This window comes from Bufo gargarizans, chromosome 2 (genome assembly GCF_014858855.1).
Source record: "Bufo gargarizans isolate SCDJY-AF-19 chromosome 2, ASM1485885v1, whole genome shotgun sequence".
In the NCBI taxonomy this organism is placed as follows: Eukaryota; Metazoa; Chordata; class Amphibia; order Anura; family Bufonidae; genus Bufo; species Bufo gargarizans.
This window is the reverse complement of record NC_058081.1, coordinates 107,768,347-107,788,951: the sequence shown is the minus strand read 5'-3', so window position 1 is coordinate 107,788,951 and position 20,605 is coordinate 107,768,347. Positions and strand designations below refer to the sequence as shown.

At 47.6% G+C, this 20,605-nt stretch overlaps 1 protein-coding gene across 3 annotated transcripts in view; it reads right to left on the bottom strand.

The window, feature by feature from the left end:
• DENND4A (DENN domain containing 4A) overlaps positions 1-20,605 on the bottom strand; it is a 142,251-nt gene that overhangs the window by 62,767 nt on the left and 58,879 nt on the right. For all 3 annotated transcript variants that reach the window (XM_044279384.1, XM_044279386.1, XM_044279385.1), the window contains exons 4-9: positions 19,402-19,471; positions 17,305-17,474; positions 15,991-16,232; positions 15,590-15,656; positions 11,298-11,356; positions 7,955-8,099 (exon numbers count right to left, since the gene is read on the bottom strand). In XM_044279384.1, the coding sequence (XP_044135319.1) occupies positions 7,955-8,099; positions 11,298-11,356; positions 15,590-15,656; positions 15,991-16,232; positions 17,305-17,474; positions 19,402-19,471 (753 nt within the window). The remainder of the gene's footprint in view (positions 1-7,954; positions 8,100-11,297; positions 11,357-15,589; positions 15,657-15,990; positions 16,233-17,304; positions 17,475-19,401; positions 19,472-20,605) is intronic.

The following is a 20,605-nucleotide window of genomic DNA, read 5'->3' as shown; positions in this document are numbered from 1 at the left end:
ACAAGTGATAGGTAAGTATTAAAACGGGATGCATTAATTTTTTCAAAAGTCTCGAGGTTGATCTGGCAGGGGTGCCATTGGCGTTAAAATGTCATAAATAGAGAGAAATAGGCGGATAAGCAAGTTTTGATAAAAAAAAAAAAATTGCATTTAAAAGTGGTGCGCGCCTTGTGATATATGAGGTGAAACAAATCACCACTTTTGATTTGTAATGTTAGTATTTTATTGGCGCATATTAGGCCATTATTAAAAAATGTCCCCCAAAAATGTAATTCTCTTCTAAAATCAATGCATCCTGTCTAAATAAAAATTCTTCTGTTCCAGGCAGTCACAATGGGGAAGATTTATTAAACTGGTGTAAGTAGAACCGGCTTAGTTGCTCATAGCAACCAATCAGATTCCGCCTTTCATTTTTTACAGCTCCTCTGGAATATGAAAGGATCAATCTGATTGGTTGTTATGGGAAACTGAGCCATTTCTACTTTACACCAGTTTGATAAATCTCCACCATTGTGTCACAGTTACAGGTTTTAAGCAATGGATTTCCTTCTGGCTCACCGGAACAGCCTGTGATTTACAAGAACCTTCAGCAATATGCTGTTGCATGAGAGGTAGCCGGCAAAGCAGTAATAATCTCCTCCGCCATATGCCTCATTCATGCATATTTTACAGGCCGGCTCGGAAAAGTAGATTTTTGTACTTACCATAAAATTTGTTTCTCTTCCGTTCATTGGGGAACACAGGCTTTGACCATGGGTATAGCTGTTGCCACTAGGAGGCGACACTAAGCACACAAAAGTGTAAGCTCCTCCCTCCAGCTATACCCTTCCTACAGGGACTAAGCTAAATCAGTTTGTGCAAAAGCAGTAGGAGAAGCCAGACAAAAACAGGAAAACCAAACAAACAATGTACAAACCCAGAATCACGCAGGCCACAAAGAGGCACGTAACCAGAGAGAATGGGTGGGAGCGGTGTTCCCCGATGAATGGAAGAGAAACAGATTTTACGGGAAGTACAAAAATCTAGTTTTCCGAGCCTCATCCATATCATTGGGGGACACAGTCTTGACCTTGGGACGTTACAGAGCAGTCCCTGGGGTGGGTCAGAAACTAAGAAGCCATCCAGCCAATCAGAGAACCGCCGTCTGCAAAACTGTACGCCCCAGAGAAGAGTCAGAAGATACAAAGGTGTGCACTCTGTAAAATTTGGAAAAGGTGTGCAAAGCCGACCAGGTAGCCGGCCTGCACACCTGAAGGGCCGAAGCCCCATGATGAACTGCCCAAGAGGTCCCCACAGCCTGAGCAGAATGAGCAGTAACCCGGTCACTGATGCGGAACGCTTCCACAATGGCCAAACGAATCCTTTGGGAAATTGAAACTTTGGACGCAGCCAGCTCTCGTCTCGGTCCCTCTGTAATGACGAATAATGAATCCGTCCGTTGGAAAGAGGATATCCGAAACAGATAGATGCGAATGGCCCAAACCAAATCCGGTGTGTGGAGGGACTGCTCACGAGGATGAGACGGGGCAGGACAAAAGGAAGGGAGAATAAGTCGATCCAGGGAGGCCGAGGAAATGGTCCCAAATGGTCAGAATGTGCCACTGAAGAGCCCTGGTATGGAACTGCGCGTAGGGCACCGCTTCGAAGGAAGAGACCATGTAGCCCACAGCCCTCATGCACTGGCGAATAGGAAGAGGCTGAGACCGCAACAAGGAGAGGATCTGATGACGGAGAGTGGAGAGTTTGTCTGGGGGCAAGAATATCTTGGCCCGATCGGTGTATAACCGCATGCCCAGAAACATCAGCTGTCGAGATGGGTGAAGACATGACTTTGTCAGGTTCAGAACCTACCCGAAGCGTTCCAGGGTGTCCCAGACGATGCGTAGGCTGTCCGGAATGATAGACCCTTGATCAGGATATCGTCCAAGTACGAAATCGCCACTATCCCCCTGGCATGAAGCAGAGCCATGACTGAGGCCAGAAGCTTGGTAAAGACCCTGGGAGCTGTGGCAAGACCGAACAGGAGGGCCACAAACTGGTAATGAAAAGGTCCCACTGCGAACTGACGATATTTCTGGTGACTGATGCAGATAGGAACATGGAGATAAGAGTCCTTGATGTCTATTGAGGACAGGTACTCCCCTGGGTCCATGGATGCAATGACCGATCGCAGGGACTCCATCCGGAAACGGCGGAGTCGAAGGAAGCGGTTGAGGGCTTTGAGGTCTAGGATGGGAAGGACCATACCCTCCTTTTTGAGGACCACGGTCTTGAAGCAGAACCGGAACAATCACTCCCTGCCGTAGAAGGGTGAGAATAGCCTGAAAAAAGGAGTGGCAAGCAAAGGGAGAGGTCGGGGGGAAGGGGATAGGGGGGTGGACCGGAACTCCAGTTTGTAACCCTCAGAGATGACTTCTCGTACCCAGGCATCCAATATGATGCTAGCCAAACATGCTAGGACAGATGACCTCCCACTCGACTGGGGGTCGCCAGAGACCACACGTCATGCAGAAGAGGACTTGGGGATATAGGGCTCGGAGCCCTGCTGGCAAGGATGTCAGGGAGGGCGATGCTTGAAAGACGGCTTGCGCTTTTCTACTCTGCAGCAAATGGGTGCTTTTACCCCCTGTAGCATCAGAGATAATCTCATCCAGACGCTTGCCGAAAAGCCTGTTACCTGCAAAGGGGAGGGACATCAAGGCACGTTTAGAAGTGCTGGAGCGAGACACCCTGGGAGGTGGCGGGAAGATGGAGGAAACGGGGGACGCAGACACCCTTCAAAGAGAGGGTGATCTGGCCTGTTTTGCAGGATGGCCGTGATAGGGAGTAGCAGAGGGGTCCCCAGAGTCTAACTGGTCTTAGGGTAGCTGCGCGGCCAAGCGCCTCAGAATTTCCACAATGGCCCTGTTGGACTGGTAAACGTCCTGCACCATCTTAGTCAGAGAGCGCGCCCACTCCGGCTCTACCATGGGGCTGGGCAAGGGGGGCGACTGGGACAGGTGGAGCAGAGCAAGAGGAGCAGAGGGGGTCAGACTGACCGGACGGGAAATTTGAGCGACAAGAAGCACATGCAAAATGTCGCATGGAAGTGACCGCAGGCTTTGGGGCCTGGGTGCGGGTCCAGACATAGTGAGAACCTGTAGTCAAAGGTAGGAGGGCTAAAGTTAGACCCTGCAGGAAGGGGGGGAAAGAGCTTACCCAGCCTGTGTCCCTTACTGCAGCCTGTTCTGAAAAAACCTGGTACCAGAGTCCGCAGAGGTCCTCCCGAGCAGGGGATGGGCGGAAACAGAGAACAAGCGCAAAGAATTTGTGCCAGGAAGCTAGATGAAGGAAGGGGGAAAACGGAAAGAACTCATGCCCTGCCCCCCTAATGGAGTCAACCACCCGCGATAATTAAGAGGAGCGCTGTCGCACCCACTGGAGGTCTTTCCTTCTCATCCCCCGTGTAGCGGTGCCGCCGCAGAGAGCCCCGGGCCAAGCGGATGTGTCGGCCGCGTGAGAAGTACCCACGGCAAGCGGATCTGAAGTAGGCCGCAGTAGAAGCCGGGGCCTAAGATTACAAGCGGCCCTGGCAAGGAGAGAGAAACAGATGGGGGCGGGCGGTCGTCCCCACAGGGGTGGGGGGCAAACACAGAGGGCACCCTTCACCCCACCCCTTATCCCCACAGAAGAGCTGGGGGTCATCCACAGCAAGTAATCTGAGAAGGGGAGAGGCGTGTTCTGCCCCCCAGGTCCCAGACAGGTCACCATCTTCGGGTGGGAGGGCAGCTACACCGGAAACAGAGGGGACTTGTCGTGGCCGGCTGTGGTGACCCGAAGGCTGGCGGAATGCAGATGCTCTAGGAACCTTTGGTCCTCCTTGTCTTCTGGAGACCGGCAAGGAGCAGTGGGCTTGGGGACCCCCTGGTCTCCCGTCTCCTAGACTGCCTGTAATCCTGCTAGAAGAAAAGAAAAAAGCGGGGGGAAAAAAGGGAAAAAATGTGCAGACCTGCAACGCAGGGAGGTCTGCTTCCTACAGACACCAAGCTAAAACTGATTTAGCTTAGTCCCTGTAGAACGGGTATAGCTGGAGGGAGGAGCTCACACTTTTGTGCTTGGTGTCGCCTCTTAGTGGCAACTGCTATACCCAAGGTAAAGCCCGTGACCCCCAATGATACGGATGAGAAATGCTACATTTGGATCCAGTCCAGTAACAAGAGCCAGATAATGTGATGTAAATGAGGCGGTGGAGCATCTCAATCCGCTTCTAACATTACAATGCGGGCACCTGCGGGATCAGAAGTCGCTGCACACAGTAAAAATGATACGCTGGCATAAGGTGCTTGGACAATGGGGCAGAAAACCATATTAACTGCTATAGAAGGCAAAGCAAAGGCAGTATACAGAAGAGATGACTGCGGGGCTCCGCTTCAATCTGCACTGTACAGGAATATGTTCTGCATGTAGATGCACTACGTCTTAAACTGTGACTGCTTCATCACAGATAAGAGCAGCGTTATTCATGATTGGTACACTGGTCACACCACTGCAACAAGATCTGCATGCAAATTCAATGATATGTCCTGATGATGGATTATTATGATGCTGCTGATTGAATCTGAGATGAAGATCTTCCAGGGATAAGGACCTTTGTGTGATGTGATAATTATAAACCATCATTACCATCAAGTATAGTCATAATGGGTAACTGCCGACAGGTCATTAACGGAAAAAAAAAATTCTTCCACTGATGAGACATGATCGCTTAAAGTTACAGGCATATAGCCTAAGGCCTGTATTACACCAACAGATTATCTGACAGATTTTCTGACCAATCATTGGTCAGATGGTCGTTTACACACAACTACTGGTCTGATTGGACAGAAGTTGGTCAGATAATCTGTTGGTGTAATACAGCTCTTGCATACGCACTGGGAAAGTTCCTGATGTATATGTCTAATATATCCATAGGTGCCATTCACCAGACAGATGCTAAAAAAGTGTCCGTTTGGCTTCTGTTGGACCAGCCAGTGTATCTTTTTCTTTGCTGTAAAGTAAAGCAACCAAGTGTAAAGCAAGGTATTTTAGTGGTTCTTTTTCCTTTAATTCCTTTTAATGTAGTTGGTTTGTCATACCTGGTGCCTTGCCACGTTCCTGAAGTCTGAAGTACATGCGTATTGCACACTGAAGACCCTTAGGAGGGGCCAGGAGGCTAGAAAACATATAGCTATGTAACAAGCATGTTAGCTCCATTGAGGACATCATCAGGGGAAGATGCGTCTTGCTACCATCACATCTTTTTGTATCATATGGATGTCGGCCAGGAGCCATACCGGGAACTTGTCGATGGGGAGCTTGCTCATTTGTTCACGGCTTTGGTGACTGTTACTTTATTCTACATGTTATCTTTTGTATTATCTATTGTATAACCTTGTATTATCTATATATATAACCTTCGACGGGGGAACACGTGACTGCTGCAGCCAATCACAGGCTGCAACTGTGACCTGCTCCCCATGTGATACTGCTGCAGCCTGTGATTAGCTGAAAAGGTCACGTGTGCCAGCGTCGATGGATGTTGTCCTCACTACATGTGGGAGTGGAACTGCCAGCCTGGGAGCCCAACAGACCGGATCCAGAAGCAGGAGTCTGGTCGGACAGGTCAGGGTCCACTCTTTTAGTGTTGCATAACCCCTTTAAGTCTATTATTTCCCGAATCTTAGAATTCACATTAATACACAATGGTATCCAGAAAAGAAACATATGCCATGTGGTTAGGGCTGAAACGATTATTCGAATAACTCGATTAAATCGAGTCAAAAAATTCATCGATGCAGTTTCCCTGCATCGAGGAATCGTTTACATCACGTGATCGCGGAGCAGGAGTGAAATTAAGCGTCTCACTCACCGCTTCCGTGTCCTCCGGAGGCCAGAGAGGCAGGACTGAGCCGGCCGGCACAGCGGAGGGAGGAGGGGGGAGGAGAGAGTCTCTCCCTCCCCACTGTGCGCGGCTGCCGCTGAAGACCAATGAGGACAGAGTAGGAGGAGGAGGGGAGGGACTGTGGCCACTGCGCCACCAATCAATGTGCCGGCCATATCCCACAGGGTCCCCCTCCTCCCCCCATCATTGGTGGCAGTGTCAGTTCCGATCGGAGCCCCAGCAGTGTAATGCTGGGGCTCCGATCGGTTACCATGGCAGCCAGGATGCTACTGAAGTCCTGGCTGCCAGTGCCATGGTATGTTAGTGAGCAGCGCATTATACTCACGTGAGCTGTGGCTGCCGGTCGCTCCTTCTTCTGTCTGTGCGGCGGATTGCTAATGCTTACAGCATTAGCAATGCGCCGCACAGACCTATGAGAAGGAGCGACCGCCGGCCACAGCGCACGTGAGTATAATGCGCTTCTCTCTGCTCACTAACATACCATGGCAGCCAGTTGCATTACCAGAGGGGGTAGGCAGATCAGAGGCTGGGGGGAGGGGGGAGGCAGATCAGAGGCTGGGGGGAGGGGGGGAGGCAGATCAGAGGCTGGGGGGAGGCAGATCACAGGGTGGGGAGAGGCAGATCAGAGGCTGGGGGGAGGGGGAGGCAGATCAGAGGCTGGGGGGAGGCAGATCAGAGGCTGGGGGAGGCAGATCAGAGGGTGGGGGCAGGCAGATCAGAGGCTGGGGGCAGGCAGATCAGAGGCTGGGGGCAGGCAGATCAGAGGCTGGGGGGAGGCAGTTCAGAGGCTGGGGGGAGGCAGATCAGAGGCTGAAGGGGGAGGCAGATCAGAGGCTGGGGGGGAGGCAGATCAGAGGCTGGGGGGGAGGCAGATCAGAGGCTGGGGGGAGGCAGATCAGAGGCTGGGGGGGAGGCAGATCATAGGCTGGGGGGGAGGCAGATCAGAGGCTGGGGGGGAGGCAGATCAGAGGCTGGGGGGGAGGCAGATCAGAGGCTGGGGGGAAGGCAGATCAGAGGCTGGGGGGAGGCAGATCAGAGGCTGGGGGGGAGGCAGATCAGAGGCTGGGGGGGAGGCAGATCAGAGGCTGGGGGGGAGGCAGATCAGAGGCTGGGGGGGAGGCAGATCAGAGGCTGGGGGGGAGGCAGATCAGAGGCTGGGGGGGAGGCAGATCAGAGGCTGGGGGGGAGGCAGATCAGAGGCTGGGGGGAGGCAGATGGAGAGAGAGTGGTTAATGGAGGCTGCAAGCACCACCTTGGCATGTATAAAGTTATTGGTTTAGAGAGGGGTTAATGAAGGCACCTCCAAGGTGCTTTCATTAACCTCTTCAAACCAATAACTTTATACATGCCTAATGCCAAGGTGCTTCCATTAACCCCTCCAAACCCAATGGGCATGTATAAAGTTATTGGTTTGGAGGGGTTAATGGAAGCACCTTGGCATTAGGCATGTATAAAGTTATTAACCCCTTCAAACCAATAACTTTATACATACCTAATTACGTATGTTATTTTAAGTAGCTATTTCTTATTAGATTACTCGATGAATCGAGAAATATAATCGATAGAATACTCGATTACAAAAATATTCGTTTACTGCAGCCCTACATGTGGTATATGTTTTTCCTAATATAGAAACCTATGGGCGACATATCCCTCCCTATGGCTATAAATCCTCCAGCTGTATACCTGCGACGTACACTGTAAACGCACTGTAAGTGCACCCTAATGCCGTACTCCTAAGACAGCCTGATGGCATTTCCTTTATGGATTTCTGCCAGTGAAGACTTTGTGAAGATTAAAATCACCAAATACATCGATGTCCCTACGTAAACCTAGATTTGCCATTATCTAAGCGATGTAGTAAGCAGATATTGCTGTGCTTGATGATTCTTTCATCATACAAAGTCTTCCAGGCCAGTAATATTCTTCTGGTAGGTGGCCATCTATCCAGACTTGAGATGAATCTGATGAACACATTTTTTCCATGCCTGGTTTCAGAAAAGGAAATGTATTTGAGCGAAAAAAGCCACTTACAGAGACCAAAGCTTCAGTGACACTGGTGAGAACAGACGGCCGTAAGGAATGGATGAGAATCTTGTGTTCTGTGACGGCAAAGACCAGGAGAGTGACTGCGTTCTCAGGGCCCAAATTCTGCAGTAACGTAGAAAACCGTCCTCCGCTGTCAAGACAAAAATGTGTTTAAAAGAGACACAAAATTAAGATACTGCATTCTTTCATCTCTCCTATTATACTACTTACCAACGTTTCAGTTGGTAAGATCAGGATCATTCATATAAGTCCTGTTTCTGGGAACACCCCGAACCTGCCTGGGAACACCCACTTATGGGTGGGGGGTTGCATTAGCCCCGTTTTCAGCCCGGGACAGTGTAAATTTGCTGGGACTGTTGGCAACAATGTTTTAGCCACAATATTTTGTGTGCTGTGCAGGCTAACCCTTATATATATGCTGCCCTTATATATTCATTAGGTTTCCTGTGCCCCCCGAATCCTGAGATGATGTGTTGACATGATATATGACTGCTGAACCCAATCACTGAGGTCACTGCTATCCCCAATGATTGGCTGCAGGGGTCACAAGCTGTGTCAACACATCAGTTCTAGATCCGGGTGTTTTTTTTTAAAGGGGCATAACAAGAGGTTATCTTCCTATCCACTGCACAGGGGATAACGTTAGATCTGTAGGGATCTGACTGTTGAGATGGGGGTTCCACACACCCCATTTTAAATGAAGCAGTGCCAATCCATTCAAAATCTATTGGACTGCTAGGCAATCACTGAAGTTGCCTATTTACCCTGTTCTCGTGATTAATGGGGATCCCACCAGTCACCCCACCACATCTAAGTTATTCCTTATTCAGTACCTTCTTGTTACTGGAATGCCCCATTAATATTAGTTAATACTCCAGGCCTGGTGCATCAGATGTGACCTTGCCCCTTAATGAATAAGCTAAATTCTTATTAAAAGGACTCTGCTGCATTGTCCTCCCAGTTTATGTAGAACCTGGATTCAGACGTACACAAGAGTATACAAGGCCAGTGTCACCTCTACTGATCTATACATTCTGTTCTACTGTTCTGTGTATTTGCACATGAATCTTGTACGTGTGACCCAGGTTAACGTTTTGTTTAAGGGGAATCTGTCACCATGAAATGCAGTGCATAGTATAGTGCAGGAGGAGCGGATCAGATTGATATATACTGTACTTTTATGCTAAATGATTAAGTAAAATTTGTAATTTATTCCTTTTAATCTCTGCTCTTTCTAAGCTCAGTATACACAGCTGTGAGCCACTGATAAGACCACCCACTTGGCTGCTGAGCACAGAATGAGCAGAGATTTTAATAAATACATTTGATCTTTTCCCATAAAACTATACCGTATTTTTCGCCCTATAAGACTGCACCGGCCCATAAGACGCACCTAGGTTTTTGAGGAGGAAAATAAGAAAAAAATTGTTTTTAACAAAGGTGTGCTTTTGAACTAATGGTGGTCTGTGGATGACACTATTATGGGAGATCTGTGGATGACGCACTGTTATGGGGGCATCTGGGGATGGCATGACACTGCTATGGGGGGGGGGATCTGTGGATGACACATAGCATCTTATGCTATGTGTCATCCACAGATCCCCCCCATAACAGTGTCCCTGTGTAGTGAATGACCCCCAATACAGGGGGTGGGAGTCGGCATCTTGTTTTGTAATGGCAGCGGGGCCCAGTGCAGTCACTGTATTCTACTACACCGGGCCCCGCTCACTGTAGTAATCATATAGGCAATGTTAAACTGTAAATTCATTCATCCAGGTTGTAGTACGGTACTTACTACTAACTTCCATAGCAGGCAGGAGGCTGGGTGAGTGGGCTGGAGCCGGCAGGCGCGTGACGTAGTGAGTTACGCTGCTGCCTCCCGCCTGCTCGCCTGGTTGACCTCCTGCCTGCTATGGAAGTTAGTAGTAAGTACCGTACTACAACCTGGATGAATGAATTTACAGTTTAACATTGCCTATATGATTACTACAGTGAAGGGTGCCCGGTGTAGTAGAATACAGTTACTGCACCGGGCCCCTCTGCCATTACAAAACAAGATGCAGGCCCCCAGTGCCTCCTACCTCCTGCTGATAAACACGCCGGCCGCGCTGTGCAGCAGCGATGTATCAGTGAAAAATTGCAGCATTCGCCCCATAAGACACAGTGCTATTTTCCGCCCACATTTGTGTCTTATAGGTGAAAAATACAGTATATCTGCTCAGCTTCTCCTGCTCTATGACAGCACTGCATTTAATGGTGACAGTTTCCTTTAAAGGGGTTATCCGCTTCTTTTTTAATTTTTTTTTTCTTCTATTGATGACCTATCCTCATGACGGCGAGCAGGTAAACAGAGAAGAGAACACAGCGCTCATACAAGCGCTGCTTTCTCTTCAAAGAGCTATGGACCCCTGCCGATGTGATATAGATGACCTATCCTGAGGATAGGTCATCAATATAAAAAAGCAGAGAAGCCCTTTAGGGTCCATTCACATGTCCGCAACTTGGGTCCAGATCAGTTCCCCAAATTTGCAGAACGGGTGTGGACCCATTCATTTACAATGGGGCTGGAACGGATGCGGGCAGCACACTATGTGCTGTCTGCATCCCCACTTCCGGATCTGCACTTCCAGATCCGCAATTCCGTTCCAGAAAAGAATAGAACATGTCCTATTCTTGACCGCAACTGCGGACAAATAAAGGCATTTTCTATTATAGTGCCGGACCGCATAACACCAACAGACGTCTGAATGGACCTAAGCTGTAGCAATGTAACAAAGTTTGCCATAGTTCTGCTCTTCTACAGAAGTAATCGGACTAGGAACTAAAGAGGGTCGATGCAGCTAACTGAGCAATTAACCGGGAGACACACTGCTTCTGTAGTTTGCTAGCGAAGGTCGTGGGACCCTGCCAGGAATGACAAGCTAGCAGAACAAAAAAAAACATAATTATTCAACGCTAATTAATTTTCCAGTAATTAAATGTAAATGTTGGCGCTATTATGCAGCAGCAGAGAATGACAAATCACCGTCCTTTCAATTAATCCCTGCACTAATGAACGCCAGTTTACAGTCCTGGGCTGGCCACAGAGCAGAATCCCGTGACACACGGTAAGGAGAGATGTCGCACTGCGGGGGGAAGAAAGGTTGCTAAAGTAACCAAACTCCAAATGTGCCGGGAGGCTTAAAAAACATGCCCCTCACATGACAGCACCCATCAGATGCAATTAGCTTGACTGGAGCAGTGTTATGCAATGCTAATCCACGGGAAGCTGGAACTGCCTTCGTGCACCTGTATGTGTCGGAGCTGGCACCGAATGGTGTGTACTTGCCTCAGAGGAAGCGGTGAGGACACAGGTTGGCTCAGGATCAGGGTATCGTGCGGGGACAGCTATGCGAAAAGACAGCAAATTGTGTTTGATCAGCAGAGCAAAATGGCTGGATTTACATGAGAGGAGAAACATACAGGGCAAGCAGCACAGTAAACACTTATTATCAGAATTACCATGAAGTGGTGCAGCACAAGCCGATCATTCCCATGCTATTAAACCCAGAGGGTCCTCAAGTCAAGTGATGCTCCTCAGTCTTCAACTCAAGCGATGCTCCTCAAACCAGGATTAACTACATAACTTGGTTCAGGGGCTTTCATCGGGAGCACCGTACATGTACAATGCGGGATTAAGGCTCCTGCAATCTAGCAGGGGCAGGTCTGGTCACTGGCTGTCACTGACAATCCCATAACCACAGGACCATGGGGACGCCCACCCATTCCAAGAAAAGGGTTTGCCTGTCCTGATGGAGAGGCAGGTTGAGTATGTGCCCTACCGCTCCATTCATTTTCGATGGGACTCCCATAGAGAATTAATGGATCGGCAGGGCACATGCTCAACCATCAGTTAGCTATCCCCTATTCTGTGGATTCCTGTAAGCCTCTCTGCAAGGAACAGAAATGAGAGTTGGATAAAGTAACCAAACTGGGTCTCAATATCCTAATTGATCATAGGCATCTTGTAGTGAACGTATCTGACATACCAATGTCTCAGGAGAGCCGCACATAAAAAAACAAAAAACAAAAAAACTCTGACATGCTACCAAAGGTGCCGTCAGTTATAAATACTTACTATGCAAGTAGTCATAGCAATGAATGTGAAACACAACGCATCAAGATCTCTGCTTGCTGTCATTTCAGAGGAAGCGTCATTGGTTACCTCCAGTTTATAAAAATGTGTCCTGGTCATGTGATAGCCACACAGGTGCTCGGCTCAGCACAGTCCCTTCAAGATTTAAAGGGCTTCTGTCACCCCCCAAAACTCATTTTTCATTTTTGGGCATATTAAAATCCTTATTGGACGACTATTCCCTATATAGGGCTCTTACCTTGTTCTGTAGCTTGGTTTCTTTTTTAAATCAGATAATTTTTATTTGGAATTTTGTGAAAATTACAAAAATACAAAGAAAGAAATTGGCCTGCACATTATACATGCATCAGTTGATAATAATAGTATCATAGTATTACATGATCGCCAAAGAGTCACTTCCATTAGTATGTAATATGGCAACAGGCATAACACGAGATGCACCTAAGATCAAGTAATCTAGTTACACAGTATACCATGTACAAACCACCTTTCCATCCATTGTAATTAATGAACAAAAGATCAACCCTTCCTGCCCAACTATAACCCAATCCCCCCCCCCCCCCCTTACCCGAGCGATGGAACGGATCCGAACTCCAACATCAGCTATTTTATTAATGTACCTCAATCATAGCCTTTGGTGTACTTCTCCTATCTGTTTAATATTCATCTTGACACCCATCCTGTGTAATGCTAATCACTTTCATACATCATACGTCTATAGCTGATTAAGCTGAAGAACAAAATAAATCAGGGACTGTGCCTCTACCGTCTCATATTTCAACTAAGACGAGAGGCTAATCCGGACACTGTATCCGAAATTACTCCCACTTATCCCATATTTTGGTAAATTTCGTTACACATTGCCTTTTAACATATACACCTTTTTCTAGGCGTATTACCTCTGACATCCTACTAAGGAATTCTCCCCTAGACGGTGGTTGAGGTCTAAGCCAGAATCTGGCTATCAATTTCCTAGCCTGGAATAACAGACGCTGCACTCCCAAACGGTGATGGCGATTTTTGATGTCTAATATTCCTACTATACATGTTCTCGGACCAGGCGGAACCGTGATATTAAATGCGTCTTTTATTAAGGCCAGAACTGAGGACCAGAAATTCCGGAGCTCCGCACAATCCCAGAACATGTGCATTAAGGTAGCAGGGCTCAAGCCACATCTAGGACAATCCGCATCCCCCCGAACACCTATCCGACATAAAAACTCTGGCGTCCTATACACCCGGTGTAATAAAAACAACTGGGACATGCGCTGCCCCTCACAAACTGACAGTTGCGGGGTGAGTGCTAGGATCATCTTCCACTGCTCTTCTGAAATCGGCCCAACCTCGCTTTCCCATTTAGATTTAACTGCCAAAACCTCCTGTTTAATTGACTTCACATATAAGTTCCTGTAGGTAGATGATATTAAACCGCACGAGGAACTGTTAGTAAGAAGTTGCTGAAACAATGGGACCGTAGTACATTTCAATGATATAGAGCTAGCCTGTTTCTGAAAGGCATGCCGTAGTTGCAAAAATTGATAGAAGGCCGTATTTGGGAGACCAAATTCAGTTCTCAACTGCTCAAAGGACTTAAAACCATCAGCATTCTGTAGTTGACGTAGATACCTCACTCCTTTGCGCTCCCAGGGGTAGCTTGGTTTCACTAAAAATCGTGCTTTTAAAATATGCAAATGACTTCACTACCAGCAAGTAGGGAGTCTACTTGCTAGTAGCCGCCGCATCCTCCTTTTAAAAAAACGCCCCCTCCTCCAGTTGATTGACAGGGCCAGGGAGCGCTCTCCTCCTCCGGCTGGCCCTGTCAGCATTTCAAATCCCGCGCCTGCACCTTACGTGTCTTCATTCAGAGAAGGACGCTCGCTTCCTCAGCACTCCCTCAGTGCGCCTGCACCGATGACGTCACCTCTAAACCCGAAAGAGAAGACGTCATCGGCGCAGGCGCACTGAGGAAGTGCTGAGGAAGCGAGCCTCCTTCTCTCAGAGCGCCTGCGCTGAATGAAGACACGTAAGGTGCAGGCGTGGGATTTGAATTGCCCTGTCAATCAACTGGAGGAGGGGGCGTTTTTTTTAAAAGGAGGATGCGGCGGCTACCAGCAAGTAGACTCCCTACTTGCTGGTAGTGAAGTCATTTGCATATTTTAAAAGCTCGATTTTTTGTGAAACCAAGCCACAGAACAAGGTAAGAGCCCTATATAAGGCATAGTCGTCTAATAAGGATTTTAATATGCCCAAAAATGAGTTTTGGGGGGTGACAGAATCCCTTTAAGGGCTACTCCAGTTTTTATTTATTTGTTTATATAATAGGAAATTATACAATTTTCTAATATACAGGTAGGGGTGGGCGATATGGCCTAAAATCTATATTGCGATATAATTTTAAGCATGTGCGATATGCGATATATATTGCGATATATTGTTTTCTATATTGGGGGGGTGTTTAAACTTTTTTTTAACTTTTTATTTATTAACTATTGGCCTCCTTAAGGGCTAGAACCCTTGTCATATTCACCCTAATAGAACTCTATTAGGGTGAATAGGACTTTACACTCTCCCTGCTGCCCTGTGCTTTGTGCACACAACAGCAGGGAGCTGACCATGGCGCCAGCCTCTCATGTGCCCCCCCCCCAGCCTCTGATCTGCCTCCCCCCCCCAGCCTCTGATCTGCCTCCCCCCCCCCAGCCTCTGATCTGCCCCCCCCCAGCCTCTGATCTGCCTCCCCCCAGCCCAGCCTCTGATCTGCCTCCCCCCCCCAGCCTCTGATCTGCCTCCCCCCCCCAGCCTCTGATCTGCCTCCCCCCCCCAGCCTCTGATCTGCCTCCCCCCCCCAGCCTCTGATCTGCCTCCCCCCCCCAGCCTCTGATCTGCCCTTCCCCCAGCCTCTGATCTGCCCCCTCTGGTAACGCAAACCCCCCCCCCCCCCTCCTCCCCAGTATTAATCATTGGTGACAGGGTCCCCCTCCTCCCCCCCATCATTGGTGGCAGTTTGCAGTTCCGATCGGAGCCCCAGCAGTGTAATGCTGGGGCTCCGATCGGTTACCATGGCAGCCAGGAGTCACGCTATGGAAGTCCTGGCTGCCATGGTATGTTAGTGAGCAGAGAGCAGCGCATTATACTCACGTGTGCTGTGGCCGCCGGTCGCTCCTTCTCATAGGTCTGTGCGGCGCATTGCTAATGCTGTAAGCATTAGCAATCCGCCGCACAGACAGAAGAAGGAGCGACCACAGCGCACGCGAGTATAATGCGCTGCTCTCTGCTCACTAACATACCATGGCAGCCAGGACTTCAGTAGCGTGACTCCTGGCTGCCATGGTAATACGGATGACGGTAATACAAATTGTACAAAGTTTTAACGCACTTTTAATTGACAGAATGACAGCACACAGAGCTCTAAGATAATATTTAGTAGACTTTGGTAATAGCTGTAAGGATTTCCTACGTTTTCAGTAACACTGCAGCTATAGATTTACCTGCACCAATATTCTTGGCCTCTGAGGAGAAGGGAATGGAACTTTGTGCATGAAGTGGTAGATGTGTCTGGACGAGAGACGAAAAAGATAAAATAGTTATTGTTTAATATTAACCACTACATATCCTAAAGTGAGAAAAACTTTCACTTTTGTCAAACAGAAAACATTTTGCAATAATAGTTTATTTAAAAAAAAAAAAAAAGGAAGATGGTGAATGAAACCAATGACCTCCCTTTAAAATAAAGGGCAAAGTCCCCATTTACACAGGGGTCTGAAAGAGGATCTGTAAGTAACAGTGTGACACTAGACGTCGGACTGCTCAGAAGAGGGAGAACTCATGCGAGCAGACAGAACAATGCAATGTCGGTGAATTATTAACAGCCTCCAGTAGGATAACTTACTTCTCTATTGGGAGCACATGAGGTCCGGAGATGGAATAGCGATAGAGGAAAGTGAGAAATTTCTTGAAGGCATCAAAGAAAGGCCAGTGAGACAGGAGGCAGATGCACTTGCTGACATGGAGGCTCTTAGAGGCATCCAGCCTCCCCTCTGTGTTGCTTGCCAGTCCTAACTGTACTTTCTGCTTTTCAGTCAACTGCTCGTGACCAAATGGCTCATAGAACTGTATGGCCGCTCCGTACACCTAGAAGTAATGTAATTTGTAAAAACCTCTCTAAAAAAAAAAACAACAAGCCAAAATGGTAGCAACAAAGATAGATTTCAAACAAATGCAGATCAAATACAGAACTTTTCTTAAAAAAGTTTAATCTATATTTGTTCTTTATTTTGTTTGTTAATTAATGGCTGGCCTGATGGAAGAGACAGATCCAGGTGTGGTAGTCCCTATCAAGCCCTTCAATGACATCAATGGGACAGAGAAACGCTGCAAAACATTGATTCCAAGATGCGCTACGACAAATAACCAGCCAAGCGCAGCTACATTAACGAACTAAGGACCCCTTTATACGGACTGATGATTGGAGCAATTATCGGGAAGGAGTGTTACTAGAAACGCTCGTCCCTGACAATTGCCCAGTGTAAATGGTGCCGCAAATGCTCATTGATTGGGTGAAATCATTATTGGTGCGACACCAAAACCATAATTTCTGGGCATCGTCCTGTGTATTAGGAAAATAATTCTCTATGGGAACCAGTGATCACTGGAGAAATCACTTGCACCCATGCAGAGGAGATGATTGCTGCATGTACTGTAAATGCCGCTCTAACCTCCTCTGATCAGCAGGCAATCATCGGGAATGAATGGTTCGGTTCCCAATAATTGCTTAATCTTATTAGTTTATCCATAGGGGTGTAGATGCAAGAAAACAGAAGCAAACTATTCCCCACCCATCTCATGCAGCCCTAAAGCACCCAAACCGCATTTACAAACTGTCAGGCCTTATTCACACGTCAGTATTACCGTAGGTCAGTGATTGCTATCCAAACCAAGCTGCAGGTCAAGAACACAGAACAGAGGTAAAGCTTTCCATTATACCTTATGTCTGTGTAGGACCCACTCAGGGTTTTGGTTTACAATCACTGATGCAAAACACGGACTAAAACACTGACGTGTGAACTAGGCCTTATTCTGAGTTGAAGCACAAGATGCTTCCATACCCTAGAAGATTACAGTGAAGCAGCATAACGGCATTACTGAATGAAAGGAAAGCTGTAAGCCAATACTATATACACTTATGGGTCCTAATGTCCTGTACCTTTTCAGCAGATGCCCCAGTTAAAACAAAGGTAGAAAAAACTGGAAGCGGATAATTACTGTTGGACGGCCAGCTTTCTATCGTGGCCCCCATGGGCAAGCAGAAGAGAGGCACAGACTCTGGCAAAGGAAAGGACTCGTAATCCTCTTCTGGATATCTGCATATTAAACCTGTACAAACAGAAATAGGTTGATTTTCAGCATTTTTAACCTGCTCACAACAATCACTATTGTCAGGGTGGACTGAACAACCTGCTTATAGCAATCTGTACATATGGCTTGGGGAAGCAGTCAGCCAGGAAAGCGGATTGCTAGATAAACTGTAATGCGGACAATGGGCACGTCCGTTATACCCTTTATAGGGCAGACTCGGCTTAATGTAAAGCCAAGACCAGCACCTAACTTTAAGGAATCTAGAAGATCATACATGAGAGAACGCCTACTAAGCTGGCCTTCCACATGAGGCGCATACTGGCCACATCTGATGGTTTCAGAGCGAGTGTCGGACCATCTGAATTGCACGCAGGCTGTTGGATTGCACCATGGCAAATCCTTTGTGCTTGCAGAGATAAGCTGCTGCCACAGATGTCTAGCAGCAGCTCGCTCCCCTCTCCCCATCCAGAGCACAAGGATGCTTGGCCGAGACAAGGGTTGGGAGAGATACCGTAGCTGTTTGGCCAACAGGTCTCATGTATGGCCAGCCTTAGGCTCTGTTCACATCTGGGTGGTGTTCTTTGTGTATAACAGAGAACACAAGGCATTGCTGGATAACTCATACATTGCATACCGCTAGCATACAATGGGGTCCTTCCCACAGGAGGATTAGTGCCGCATGCAGCAGCAACCTTCCTATCAAATCTGACAGATGTGGTTTCTGGAAGCCATAATGGCTGCCATTTAAACTGCGGCTGTTTGCCACTCCTAAAAGCTGTATACTACGCAAATGAGAAATGCGCCAGTATCTTTCCATAGCTAGACGCATATGCTCCTCAGAGCACCAGGTAAGCTGGCTGACGATCCCTGTTAGGAGCTGCATAGGCAGCTATAGGCGTTATCAGTCATACATAGCTATATCCTCCAGTGCATTAACAAAAATCCCATATAATGTTCTGTAATCGGAGCAGGAGTCACAGCTAATAAGGGGAGCAGCCGCAGCTTCCCGTAGCCGATTACTCTCATTTACACTAACAATAGGGAATTAGCTCAGGAAAGTAAAACCGCTTTGACACCTACAATACTAATTACAGGGTAATTGGCGCTTTGAACTTCGAAAAAATTTATTTATGATTGTTGGCAAAGGCGCAAAACCACACTGAACGGTTTCATAATGAGTAAGGAAAGGATTCACAGATATGAGTTTTACCTGATCCTGCCCGGACGGCTGCGCTATACTATAGATTAACACTACATGCTTGATCTGTGGAGGTTGTCGTCTGGGATGACAACGCCATAAATAAAATAAATGACCAATTGATCACTGATATCAAACGTGCTGTCCTGTCTCTGGGCAGCATGTAAAAGAGCAAGAGGAGCAGAGCAGATTTTGTGGGAAAAGATTCAGTGTAACTTGTCATGTATTGATCATTCTGAGGAGAGGAGTCCAGTCCTACTCACTGATTGACAGACAGAGATAGTGATCAATCAGTGCTTGGGACCGCCCACTGGACTCCTCAGAATGAGCAGGGCATTACATCAATCTGCTCAGCTCCTCCTGCTCTGTCACATAATGCATGGAGATAGGACCGCCTGTTAAGGGTACATTTGCACGAGCGTGTCGTGTTTTGCAGTCCGCAAAACACGGATACCGGCCGGGTGCATTTCGCGGAACGCACAGGCCGGCGCTATATAGAAAATTCCTATTCTTGCCCGTGATTGCGGACAAGAATAGGACTTGCTCTATATTTTTTGCGGGGCCGACGATCAGAACTACGGATGCAGAGAGCACACTGTGTGCTGTCCGCTTCTTTTGCAGCTCCATTGAAATGAATGGGTCCGCACCCGTTGCGCAAAATTGCCGAATGGATGTGGACCCATTCACACAGTCGTGTGAATGTAGCCTTAATGTGACAGGTTCTCTTTAAAACGGATGACTACTTACCAGCTTTATAAGATACCGCATTGGCTTTCACAACTGACTTTTTGTAACAGAGGTACACCGCCGAGCCCCACTGTAAAAGAGAAGGAGACACTAATATCATCTACTATAAATGACTGGGCTCACCTCGGTCATTATTATATGGATCAGGACCTGATCTACAGTTCAGTCTAGTACTTTCCATTAAAATGACATCTACAGCAGGGGGATTTGTGGGTAGAAACTGGGCTGATAATCTACAGATGTATAACTGCTTGGTTGTGATATGGTGCAGAGCTGGGTTATTCTGCTATGTTTTCATTTAAATGGGTTGTCCTATATTGCTGTTTCCACAGCAAGATAGGACTAAGCGCAGGCCCCAGTCGGCCAGGCTTACAGACACAGACGAGCAGGCCAGCATTCCTCTGTTTACGTAACTTCCATTGTAGTGAATGGGAGCTACGCAAGCAGTGTAGCAGAACAAGCTATGCTGCGTAGTTCCCATCCACTACAACAGGACTCATAGAATCGGAGGAATGCTGACCTGCTCGGCTGTTTCTGAAAGCCCGGCGCTTTCTATAATTTCACTTGGACATAAGTATTCAGACCCTTTGCTATGACTTTTGAAATTGAGCTCTGTGGCCCCTCATTTCTCTTGATCATTTTTAAGATGTTTCTACACCTTGATTGGAGTTGACAATGCATATCAGAACAAAAACCAAGCGCTGAGGAGGAAAGAACTGCCTGTAGACCTCAGTGACTGGCTGGAGGCAGATCTGGAGAAGGGCACAAAAGTTCCTAAGAGCACAGTGGCCTCCATAATATTTAAACAAAAGTTTGGAACAAGCAGGACTCTACCTAAGCCCCCCACCCCTCCTTCCCCCCAAAAAAGACGTAGTCAGGGGAGAAGGACATTGGTAGGAGAGGTGGCCCAATGGTTTCTCTGGATGCGCTCCAAAGATCCTGTGTGCAGATGGGAGAAACTTCCAGAAGGTGAAACATCAGTGCAGCACTCCTCCAATCTGGGTTTATGGCAGAGAGGCCAGAAAGAAGCCTCTCCTCAGAGAAAATTTGCTAAAAAGGATTCCTAGACTGTGAGAAACAAGATTCCCTGGTCTGATGAAATGAAAATTAAACTTTTTGCACTTAATTCTAAGGGTCATGTTTGGAGGAACTTCCCACTACCTTCCCTACAGTGAAGTATGGTGGTGGCAGCACCATGTTGTGG